The sequence below is a fragment of the Onychostruthus taczanowskii genome, unplaced genomic scaffold (assembly GCF_017590055.1).
Source record: "Onychostruthus taczanowskii isolate IOZ18803 unplaced genomic scaffold, ASM1759005v1 scaffold193, whole genome shotgun sequence".
Classification (NCBI taxonomy): Eukaryota; Metazoa; Chordata; class Aves; order Passeriformes; family Passeridae; genus Onychostruthus; species Onychostruthus taczanowskii.
The window spans coordinates 146,276-159,159 of NW_024499162.1; the positions used below are offsets into that span (position 1 = coordinate 146,276).

Sequence of the window (12,884 nt, forward strand, 5' to 3'; positions counted from 1 at the left end):
TCAGAAAATAGTAACTTTCAAGCTAAACTACCATATTCTAATTTGTGAATTAGGTGAGGGTTGGGGAACAGAAACAACCATCAATACACAGCTGCTCCCAGTCTGAAGCACAGGGGGAACTTGAACTCTCTTTTGTCCCTCAGTGCATGGCAGTGGTTGATGCTGAAGGTACCTACCCACATTGACTGCCCCCCCCCCGCCATGATAAGTGACATTTCCAGATAGTGGCAATAGGTGAATCATTTGATCCAGACTTCCTGTTGCCCATGTTTTAACATGTTTGGATGGCCAGAGCACTGAGCATTGACTGGAGCTGTGAGGTAACACAGCTATGTTTGCAAGAAGTAACTTGAAACTGCCTTCAGCATATCCTCTTGCAGCTTTTCTAGAAGCTGTACCGCTTTCCCCTCCCCCTTTCTACTCCCAGAAGAGTCATGGTAAAATGCCATGTACTAAAGCTCCTTAAAGTCTTTTCTCAATAGCTGGCATTTTGTATTTAAATCCTCTAAGAGGAGTGGAAAACCAGAGGAGCAGTGTAAGAAGGGGTAGTTAATTGCCCCTTGTGGCAAATATCCGAACAAAGATGATACTGCAGTGTGACTCAGTGATGAACTTGACCTAGTAAAAAGATGTGGTCACAGGGCAAGGTGATGTGGGCAGAGACTTTATTCTGGACAAGAACCATAAATAGCAGCTATTTGGGAAAAAGAGTATAAACTTACAGCATCAATGTCACCCTTTCAATGACTTTTCAGATAATACCAACAAGTAGGAAAAAAACCCCAAACCCATTACTTGCTTTGTGCAAACTTTCCCCTGTCAGACTGTGGAAGTACCATCTAATTTAGGTTGTGTTTCATGTCAAGTGTTTCACTGTTATTTTGCTTCATAGTTCAGGAGTTCTTTTTATTTCTCTTTCCTTAGGTACGCAATAACAGTGTGGTATTTTGATGCAGATGAAAGAGCACGAGCTAAAGTGAAATATCTAACAGGTAAGCTCTTCTTAGTATCATTGTTATTTTTTGTGGAAGAGTAGGTAAGTCTAGCCTCATCTCGTTGGCCCACCCTCTGCACAAAAAGATAGAGGAAGTGGCATAACTTAAGTTAGGTTTTACAGGGAAGGTGACCCAGGGATTGAAATCCTGGGCAGTGATTCATGAAATCCAGGTCAATGCCTGTCCTGCTTACACTTCCTCTGAGGCCTGAGGCTGCTCAGTATTTTTACGTGGGGGATACAGTTTCTCCCTACTCATGTCTCCCTAATATATGTGAAGGATAAATACACCAGAAACTGTAAGACTGCAGAACTAAGAGCTCTGGAAATTGTTTTGGTGGAAAATAGGGATTCAACAAGTGAATACAACTTCATTTGACTAGAATTTTTATATTGGAAAAACAGAAGCCTAAAATTCAAATCTGTAATCAAAGAATGGACTTACTTCCTTCATTTCCAATTTCACCTATCTAGCATCTGTTTTCCTTTCTGGCTTCTCTCCCAAGAGGAAGTTGATCTAATTTTCCTGTTCAAATTAGCATTATAAGAAGAAATGGACTAGGACTTCTGTCATGCTTGTAATTGCCATCACAATTTTGTGTTTGTTACAATAGTTTAAAAATAGACCAAAATCAGGTGTATGGCAAGTGCACACACACACACGAGCACGGCGATGTCGAGAGCTCTGAAACCAATAATGTTGAAAACGTGTGCCAGTCATTTCCAGCTGAGACTTCCATTCATTGCTGTCTGGAGCTCCTAAGAGCTGTGTACAGTTCAGCCAAGTCCCTCTTGGTGCTCTCAGTGACTGTGCATTTTGGGAGTGGCAAGAGCAGTGCAGCTTCTGCCTGGCTTTCGAAGGGAACCCCTCAGCTCCAGCTGGGCAGGCTGTCCCACTGCTTGGTGGCACATGCCTGGCAAGGCACAGTTGACTTCCCAGGCAGTCAGCCTGCCTGGCCTCCACCAGAAGCCTGTCTTGTCCCTAAGCCAGCCTTCGTGTCACAAGTGTGCAACTCTGCAGCTCCTGGAGTCAGCCTTGCTGGATCAAAGCTGTTTTGTAGCCTCTGCACAGCTTCAGCTGCTGCCCCTTTCAAAGGGGGTGCAGAGAAATGGCTGGGGAGGGGGCTCAAGCCTGAAGGGAAGGTGCTCCCCCTTCTGCCCACCTCCCTTTCCAGGGTCCCCCTAGACTGCAGGCACTTCAAGAGGGGATGCTGGGTTGTTTAAATTCCACAGAATCACAGAGCCACTTAAGGTGGAAAGGACCTCTGAGGTCATCAAATCCAACCTATGACTGAACACCACCCTATCAACTAGACAGTGGCACTGAGATGGTGCTTCCATAGAGATGGTGACTCTACCACCTCCCTGTGCAGCTCATTCCCATGTTTAATCACCCTTTCTGTGAAGAAATTCTTCCTCCTTCAGTACTGGTTTTCTCTGTAATGGGTTTAAATTACCATATTGTTGTAGTTTCAGTTTCCATTTGCAATGAAAATTGCATTCTTTGCTCTGTATCTGCAGCAAGAATTGTGCAAGATGTAATTTATTTTCTACTGACAATAATAGGTGAATTTACAGAATAAAATGTCATAAAATAGAAACCTATTCATTTTTTGGATAAGTGTCAGTCTAACTAAAGCCATGCAAAATATGTGTGAGTTTTTCTTGCTTATGGGATATTGTGTTTTGATAGTAAAACTTTATTCTGGAAAGTGATGTAGACTGTTATACTGTACTTCGATAAATGCTGAAAAATACCATTTTCCTTTTCATATTTCTGCAGGTGAAAAAGGTGTGAGGGTTGAACTTAATAAACCTACTGACTCAGTTGGGAAAGATGTTTTATAAGCCTTTGATTTAGCAACTCCCCTTGCTGTTCGCCCTGATAAATCTTGATGCTATCTATTAACTTTTGAATGTGAATAACAAGATAAAGGAAAATCAACAAGAAACCAACATCTTAATACAGAAGCAAACAGTGTTTCAATGTTGCATCAAAAAGAAGGTTCTTTGACTGCTGAAGCATTGTACTATGTGATTGTGACTCCAGGCCTGTGACTGCTTATGTGAAGAAGATAAGCAATCAGTAAGAAACACCATATGCATCTGGACATAAATAAGTGCCCTACATAGAATTTGTCCATCCTTATCTTTTGTCAGACCTGTCATCCAGCTGAATCCATTTCATCTCTCCCTTTTTTAATATGGTAAAAGTTTGAATTTTGGATAATTTTTGTATGACCAGGTACAGTTTGTCAAAATCGAGTCTTAAAAAAAAAAAAAAAAAGATAAAAAGGAAAAAAATTACAGTATTCTCCAATATAACATGGATCTATTTTTGTAAAACTGTTCATACTGTTCTCCTCTGCCATGAAAGACCTAATTCAATGTAAGGGTTGCCAGTAACTGATAATCACTTTAATTTTTTTTACATCTTAATTCAGAAAAGGAGCACTTTAATTACCAGCTAAAAATCTGATTGTTTTATATCATATCTCACACTAATCTTAACTTTTAAAGATTGCTGCTGTATTGGTTTTTTTTTTGGTTTTTTTTTTTTTTTTTTACTATGTTCTCTTGAACCTTATTAACAAAAGCAAATCAGTATCTTGCTATTAGTAACATTCAGTTTGTGGTTTTGTATGTTGAATCCACAGAGGGGAAGTTTCTGTCTCTCTTTTCTTTGGTTTCTTTTTTTTTATTTTTGGAGGGGGGATGTTTGGTTGGTTTCTTTATTTTTTAAGTGACTGGCACTAAGTGAATGTGACACTATCAGTTGCTGTCATTGGCTGTCATTGGCTTTGGGGACCTAGTAAATACCATCAAGTTACAAAAATATACAAGGGCTTTCCTAGGCTATTAGAGGTACCCAGAACCTCCTTATTTACTTGACAGAAATTTTTGAGCTTTCTCCATTTTCTAAAAGATACTTGCCACCCCCCTTTCCTTTGTATATAAGTTAATAGAAAATATATAAAATTCACTTTTTGAAATTTCCCTTTTCAAATGTTGGTGTCCCATGCAGTCTGTAAGTTGACACCTTGATCTATTATATAGTATCAGGGAGGTGGTCAGCACACTGAAACTGAAGTGCATCACTCTGTAGGCTCCTTGTGCAATAATACATCTTTAAATTTTCACTGTTGCTGAAGGATTTCCCCAAAAAGGCACTGCCTTTTGATCAATACTGAGGTATATATTTAGTAAGAAAACATTTGCTTTCGTTTACATTGTTTTTATTTTATCCAGAAGATGGGATATCACAGAATAAAAGTGAGATGTGCAGAAACCGTGATATTCTTATTTTTAAGAAATGGATGTTTTGGACACAGATTTTTTTTTTCTTCTTCTTTCCTTTTTTTTTTTTTCCTGAGCTTTAAAAGCTTGAGAAAACAAAAGTAAACTTATCAAAGACAGCATTCATATTTACAGGAGTTTGGGGGTTGTTCACCTTACCCACTGCAGTTTTCTATCTGTCCCTTATTTCCTAACTTAGCCAAAACAATGTGAGTGTACAGAAATATTTCTGTGTATATTACAACTTGTGACAATTTTAGCATCTGTATAGTTTGTGTTCAATTAAAGACCCTTTCTATGGAAAGCTCAGTAATTTTTTATTAAAAACATTACTATTGTTCATGTAAAACATGAAATAGCTAATTGTTTAGTAACAAACTGACAGAAGGGGAGAAAAATTCAGTATTGGTATATCATTTAGGAGAACCAACAGAAATCCCATCTTTGTTTTGATTTTACTTTTCCTTTTTTTAAGTAAGTTCTTGCCCTGTACAGTTCTCTTCCTCTTTCCTCTTTTCTTCCCAGAGAAACAGACAGGATACCTTTACTGTAAGTGCCTCTGCCAACCTGGCCAAGGAGTGCAAATCTTCATTACTGTCTGGTCTGCAGTGCTTTTAGGCTACCAGTGAAACAAGCAAAAAAGTCACCTCTTCTACTTCATCTTCATTGGTACTCCTTTAACAGAAGTTTGGTTTTGTTTTAGAAATGTAAGCATAAGCCTTTAAACTCATTTCAGTCCCTCTGTAATTCAAACTGCTGCAGTTAAACTGCGTATCAAATTCTAATCACACTGTAGGTTTGTGCTTGCCAGACAGGTTTAAAAAGTGCTTAATTTTTCACTCCATGTAAGTCATCACAACAGGGTCAACCAATCAGGTCAGCCATTTCTTCCACGTCCTTTAGAAACTGTTCATTTCATGTCGGTTGAATAGTCAGTCTTGAGCATCACCAAGCAGGTCCTTGTTTTAAAACTATTTTTTAAACTGTCTTATGATCTGTATGCGTCTAGTCCTGGTTAAAAATAAAGCTTCATAATGCTATTTTTATTCATGATGTTAGCTGGCTGTGAAATATGAGACTTTTATCTATAGCAGGCAAAGAAATTCAATATTCATTTACAGGTTGCCTATAAAGTTGTGTAATTTCAAAAGCAGTGTTCATTATGAAACATCTTCTCAAGTTGCTTGTAAAGCTAATCTAATTAAAAAAGATGATGTATAAAGGTTCTTGAAAACTATGTGGTTATTTGTAATCTTTGTAACTTTTAAAACTACTCTGTAGCAAGTAAGTTATGAATGCCTCCTGATAAAGGGGGTATGTGGAATTTTGGTTGTTTTGTTGTGGGTGTTTGGTTGGGATTTTTGTTTGCATTTGGGGTTTTTTGTTGTTGTGTTTTTGGCGGGTTTTTTTTTTTTAAATCAGAGCTGTTTCTGCTCTGGAGAAGGCTCTGGGACTTTTTTCCTTGCACTGCCTACAGTTACCTGGGTGTGGTTACCATTTTCCTGATGATTTCCTCTCTCAAAAACAGAACGCTTTTTAGGCTTTCTGAAGAGTGATTATGATGTAGAGTCAGCTCTAGTTTTTCCACGACTTTTGACAGGTATGTGAGGTACAGAATGAGTCACATTCAAACAGGATTTGTAAGGTTTAATGGGATGTCCTCAGTTTTACGTGGCTTCCAATGAATTATGGGCCCTTGAGGGAGGACAGAAGAATGGTAGAGGCTGCAGGTGCAAAACTGTAAGAGATAGCACACACTATTCCTCCTCTTTTGAACAGCTTTTTATTGGCTGGATGGTTGTCAAGGAAACAGCTGTCTGGCTGTGCTTCTGGCATCACTCTAACTTCTGTGAAGCCCCCTGCATGTGCTTGTCTGTCTTCAGCTGGTTCAGAAAGAGTTACCTGGATCTTCAGATGAGGCTCCAGCATTAGTGCGCCTGCCATGGCACTTGGGTGCCAGTTGTGCACATCTCTGCTCTAAAGTGGTGGTTCTTGGCATTTTGTTACTTCGAAACACAAGTATAGCAGCACTGAGTTGATGGCAAAATGCTTTGAAGCTTTTTCCATGTTCAATGCTGCATAACTTCTTACAAGTTTTCTTGAAAGTACCTCTTCTCCATCCTAGTTTTACACTGAACAAGGAAGAAGCCTTTCTTGCAACCATCCTGTGTAGACCTGGTTTGGGTTTTGTTTTGTTTTTTAAATTATCACATGGTTGAGCACAATATGCAGGGGGATTGTTTTGCATAGTAAATTTAAACACTGCACTGGGGAAAAGAAAGTGTTTTTCTTGGGTGTTTCTCAGAAAAGACATTTGCAGATTTGAGAGCTGACAGCCTGTATCATATGTAAAACATCTGGCTTTGCTGACCACTTCAAGGTCAGGAGTGGAAAAATCACATTTCCATCATACTGTAAGTACAGCCAGACTGAAAAGTGCCATTTCTGTGCATGCTGAATGCTTTGAAGAAGAGGGGAGAATGCCAAGTGATGAGAGCAAACTCAAAGTCGCAGAATTCCTGGAGTCTCACATTTGTGCCTTGCCTGCAGGCATGCAGATAGCAGCATGCTCTTGCAAATACTTAGTAGGAATTTATGAGTACTAAGAAGCAAAGACTTTGAAGAAATTCATGGGTCTTAGCTGGATTTGGATCTCACCTGCTGTTGGGAGGGGATGGGGGTCAAAGCATGGATCTCTGGGTCTCCCATTGTCAGCTTTTTTCTTTTTTCACATTCAAAGCTTGAATGTAAGTAATTACTGCACATGTACTGAAGTCTGTTTGTACAGGAGCTGTGTTCACTCTGGAACATCTGCTGCATCAGAGTTGCTTGGCCCTGTCTGTTAGGGGTGGATAGCAGCTGACAGAAGCAGGTTTCAAGGTCCTCTCTCCTACCAGACAAAACCAGTTCCAGAGAATTTGCTCTGTTGACTTTTACTACCGCTTACTGAGTTTCATTAAGCTTTTCCTCATGGCTTTGAAGTTGAGTGAATATACAGAACATTTGTCTTTTTCCTGAAATACAAAAAAAGAACCCCAAACTCACAGCTCCCAAATGAGTTGGCTCTGAAAGTGGAAGGGACAGATGAGATGTAACTTGCCAACCCGTTGGGGATAGGCTCAAGTCTTTAGCAGGAGTGGGAGGAGGTAACGAGTTGAATAGAAATGGTAAGGTAGGATGTGAAGAGACTGGCACATGAAACCAAGGTACAACATGTTGGGTGGGTATGAGGAATATGGGACAGTCCAATTAAAAATATACTATAGGTGTCTGCTTTGAGAGGAACATGAAGTGTGGGGGAAAAGAATGCACAAAATGTTTGTCTCCGAAAAGACAGTTGATGCATCCCATCCGTCCTTTTCTTCATGCATGTGTGTTGCAAACAAGCATATTTTTATCTCTGAAGATGAGATGTTCATAACTTTACTTGAACTAGGAGTGGTTTCCTTGTCTGTATACCAAAAGTAAGTTGTTGGACTTTCCCCTTATTAAATAAATAGCTTAGGATTCAACTTCTAATGCTAATAGTTTATGGGGTCTTCTGGGGAAGTTGTTGTAACTACCTTTGTAACATGGCGATAAATGCTGGAAATGGTGACTGGCTTGTTCAGCTTCTAAGCCCAGTACCATCCTTTCCATATGGCTAAAAGTTTGCAGGGCATGCCTCACATCAGAGTGGGAGGGATGTAAAACACAGAGATGGGCTAACAACTTACCAGAATCACACGCAGACAAGCTGTGCTAAAAGGCACATGCTTCAGGGCAGTGTCTGAACTGAAACCCATTATTTCTTTAAAATACTGTTGGAAACGGGAAGTAAAATTTCACTCTGAATATTCTGAATATCCAGTGCTCCTTGTGGGCTTGTCTGTCTCTGTCAGTGTGGTTTGCCAGGGTGGAACCAGTTCCTCTCTTGGGTTTGTTTCAAGGGCTGATGTGGTTCTGTTTTATTTTATTTAAAAGCAAAAAGATGAACTCATCATAACTAAAGTGTAGAGATTTGACTCTTACTCACAAATGAAAAGCCTAGTGCCTGAATATCATACTGGGTTGTGAGTTGTATTTTGCTACCTAAAGAAAGCAAGGGTTAACCAAAAAGCCAAGAATAAAAATCTCTCAAAACTACCTGGAGGCAAGTCACTGGTTGTAAATGTGTCTTGCTTACATTACTGCATGTAAGCAAGCTTTATAAAGTATTAAAAAAGATTGCATTATAGCAGAAGACATGGTGGCAGCTCTAAGGAACAGAAGGAAACTAGAATTTTGGGGCTGGATGAATGGCTGTTGGAATCCTGAGAATTTTTTTCATCAAGTGAGATAGGAGTGAATCAACCAACCACTACAGAAACAAACTAAATGCCACCACCCCTAGAGCTGAAAAGTAAAATTTTGGTGAGTGCTGTACTGTGAGTTACCAGAGCAAAAAGATACTTCAGAACTGTTTTTATAGGATCACTTGAGAACATCTTTGAACGTCAAAGAGAATATTTCCTCAGGAAAAATGTGATTGTGGACACCGCTGATGTTTGCCAGAGGGCTGTGGGTAATAACAATCTGTTTTCTGAGATTTGAGTCCAGTTGATGATGTCCTCGATAGCAAAGAGCAAAGTTTGAGCTGTCACATGAGGCATATTTATTTTTGCTTTGCTTCCCCTTCCCCAGCCACAACATAATAGTGAGTAATGTGGTGCTGGACACGTGTTCTGCACAGTCATATTTTAATGAACAAGCAGAAACTGTACAAAGTTAACTCTTCAATCCTAAATATTTCTTGTATCTTGAAGAACTCCTGTAGGTAGCAACTTTGAAACTTCTTTGACTACTTTTATTTTTTCCCACCAGCACTTTAAGAACATTATAGCTGTTTGATTTGTTTTTTGGGGTTTTTTTTAACCCTTTATTTAAAATAGCACATTAGGAAAGGACTGTATCTAGCTGAGAGTTGCTGTAGCTCTGCAACCGTGGAACATTATGCAATGAGATGAGGAGGGAGGGCACGTACTTCACGATGAACCCAAGGCTTGTACAAATCCAAGAGGGCAGGTGGGGAGCAGGGGCCCAGCTGTGGCCAGGCTGTGACTGGGACACCAGGAGCGGGATGCAGAAATGCTTCAGGCTCATGGGACTGGAGAGAGAGCAGGTGGGGTCCTGCTGTGTCACAGCCAGGATAAGGCCTCGTCCCAAAGCAGAAAAACACGTTCTTTGTGTCCCAGAGGTGACAGAGACACACTGCTCTCTTACAGGGGGAGGATGCTGTGTGAAACAAAAATCCACTGGGGCAGGAATGGAGGAGTGGGGAAAGTTGGATGGGGGTGGTTACACCTCCAGTGTTTACAGTAGGTTTGAAAATTTGCTCATTTACTCATGTGTGAGTGCCTGGAGAGCAACTGCTCTGTTTCCAACCTTGCCATTTCTGCTCCCACATGTGCCTGGGGGCCTCTCCAGCCCCTTGCTACCACAGTGCTTTTGCATCCTTCCAGGCCTCCCCGAGCAGAGTCCCACCTGCTGTCAAATGAGCTGCAGGCCTTTCTCTCCTGCTATGTCCTTTGAGTGGTGGTTGGAGTAAATTGTAACATGCTTGGCTGAGGAAAACATTTGGGGTGGGGTTTGTTTGTGAGGTGACAGCTGGTCACAGGCTGGTGGCTGCCTTTCCAGGTGGTCAGGTGCTACCCAAGCTCTGGCTGCACAAAATGCCTTGAGAATAGTGGCTACCAAGTCATGGCTGGCAGCACAGGCTCTGGCTGGTGCTGCTGCCTGCCCTGAGTTGGTGTTGCCTGGCAAAAGCTCTGTGTGCTGAGCTGCTGTCTCTGGGAGGCCAACTAACCTTGAATTGCTCCTTGTCCTTTGCAGAGGTGGTCAGGATATACATGACACAGCTGAACCACGACAGTTCATGGGACATACCCTTCATCTGGCACTGCATTAGAGTCCCTTAACCATGCAACAGCCACCCAGCAACAGCTTCCCACCAGGCTTGGGTAGTCTTTCTGCTGAAGAGAGGTAGAGAGAAGGAGACTGAAAGCTGCTGCAGGTTTCATGGACAGGACGTCTACTTGTCAGTCTCCTAAAAATGGTGTCACTTCAGCACACACCCATATCCACATGTGAAAACATGCTGAGGCCTGGCTCAACCCAGCCTGTAACAATTCATAGCTGGGTGAGGAGGCTTGCCCAACAGCAGAAGCCTCCCTCCCTCTCCTCTTCCTGAAGAAGTTAAGGCAGTGTTTCCCTCCGTATTTGCTGCAGGGTGTGCATGGACTGGCTGCAGCCTCTGTATGGTTCAGTTTGTGCACAGCTGAGGATGCGAGGCATTGTTTAGGGTGGGAGTACTGCAGAATTGGTTTGGAGAAGATAACGTTTCTGGAGCCTGTGCAGGGATTAAAAGGAATGTGGCATTAAGGCAACAACTTTTCAGTGTTTTCCTTCAAACTGAGGGCTCCCCATTCCTTCAGGGGATGCTTGTGTTTAACACTTGTGTCCGTAACACCTTGCAAACAGCTCCAAAGTCATGGCATTGCTTACCACTTGGGATGTGTGTCTGCTTCAGCAACATGGCATTTCATGGCCCAGGCCTAAGCCCAAATGTCAGCAGTGAGACCTCTTGGAAGAGTTGTCTTAACTCTGCCATATTGCCTGGGAAATGCTGCCTGATAGCTTGGATAGGCTTTTGCAGTGCACAAAATACCTCCTATTTCTTCTCATGGGATGCTTTTCTGGCATTCTAAATCTCTTCTAGGTACATTCAAAGTTAATTAAGTCTGAGTTTTCACTTGTGCTGTTTGCAGGGCTGATAATCCTCTCCCCCACAGTGTGGCTTGGAGAGGATTCAGCAATTAGGTTTGGCAGGGCAGAGCTTCCTTGTACCTGTCCCTGTGTCATGGCACCTGCCCAGCTCCTGCCTGAAGTCCCCCAGTCTCTGATGCCTGTGACAGGAGACTTATCCCCCATCCTCATGGTCTGCATGGTGGCAGTGATGAGAGCTGCCCACGCCCAACCTTGCAGGGAGAGGAAGAAATGCCCAGCTGGAAGTCAGCTGATGGTAAGAGAGGGTGTGAGCACCTCTGGGATATACCAGGGCAAGAGCAAGCAGGTGGACCTTAATTACCTTCAGCTGCAATTTCAATTTGACCTGAAGTGCTCCTGGGGTTGTTAGGTGGAAACCCAAGGCTGTTTATGTGGGAAGGGGTTCCTGAAGGTGGTCTGGTCCAGCTCTCCTGCCCTTTAACAAGGTCACCCAAATCTGGTTGCCTAAGACCATGTCCATTTGGGATTTAAGTATCTTCAAGGATGGACCCTCCACAACCTCTGCAGAAAACCACTTCCCATGTTCAGCCACCCTAGCTGAATGAAAATTTTTTCTCTTCTTTAAATTAAATTTCCCATGTGGGTACTGCTAAATGTAAATCAAAGGAACAACCCAAAGGATTCTTAGCAGCACAGCCTGGGGAACACAGCAGATTTAAGACCAGAGTCCCTTACTTGCAGCTATCCATAATCCTGGCACCTGATACAGGTGCCATCCTCTCTGAAGCCCTGGGGTGTTGGCTTATCCTCAGGATGACTCTTCCCTTTGGTTATGTTTCTGTTTGCCATCTGCCAGAGGAGCCCAGATCTGTGCCATGTCCTTGCGGAGCCGCAGTACCCGGAGCAGCCTGTGCCCAGCCCTGTGACACACCAGGGAGATTTGCTTGCTGTTGGTGCTGCAGCCAGGCCCTGTGCCACCCTGCGCAGGCTGCACTGGCAGCTGCAGGAGGGCACCTTCCACCTGAGTCGCTTGCACTTCAGTTTTGTGCCTGCCTGCAAACACAACACTTTCCCAGCAAATCAAAAACTGCTTATGGATCAGTGGTAGCACACCCACTCAGGGGATCCTTTGGGAAGAAAGCAGATCATTACTGGGATGCTCCAGGGAAGAGACCAGTGTCAGTGGGAAAACAAAGGAAGGGCAGCAAAACAGTGGGGAGAAAGTGGGGTAAGAGCAGAGGGGCCCTATGACCATTCCTGCCATTGTAAATTGCTTACTGAGGCCACAAGAAGAATTAAAACCTCCAACTAAACCATAATATAGCTCATATCCTGAGCCAGGCCTTCATTGAGCTCTAGCCCACATCTTGCCCCAGACATTTTATGCCACTAGTGACAGCTCTCTGAAGAGAAGGTACTTGCAATAAATACAAAAATTATGATCCAAAGATTGACATCAGTTAAAGAAAAATAAAGCAATCTCTGCTTTTAAGCAATGGTGAAGCCAAATACTTGACTTGTTGGGTTTTGCCCCTTCAAAAATTCTTTGTTATACAGTTTAGGAAATGTCACGTCCAAGACATACTAAGGCAAAAGAGCACGTGAAATTATGTAAATGAAAGGTGATGGATGGAACAGAGACAGAGTGAGCTATCGAGGCCAAGCTGCTGCACCTGCTTAGGAATTTAATCTAGTCTTAAAGCAGCCTGGCCTGGCAGAAGCTAAAAGGAAACAGGAATTAAGGCCATGGCCACATCCCATTTAAGCTTTCTCACCTATCGTATACTACCCTTCCCTGGGCCTGTTACACCCCTCTGGCTCCCTGGCTTTTTATAAACCCCTCTGACTT

At 42.4% G+C, this 12,884-nt stretch overlaps 1 protein-coding gene across 1 annotated transcript in view; it reads left to right on the plus strand.

Moving 5' to 3' along the window:
* The window catches only part of EGLN1 (egl-9 family hypoxia inducible factor 1), a 34,289-nt gene extending 28,761 nt beyond the window's left edge, over positions 1 to 5,528 (plus strand). The window contains exons 4-5 of the mRNA XM_041402119.1: positions 925 to 992; positions 2,778 to 5,528. Coding sequence (XP_041258053.1) covers positions 925 to 992; positions 2,778 to 2,842 — 133 coding nt within the window. The 3' untranslated portion in view covers positions 2,843 to 5,528. The remainder of the gene's footprint in view (positions 1 to 924; positions 993 to 2,777) is intronic.
* Positions 5,529 to 12,884: the final 7,356 nt, after the last annotated feature.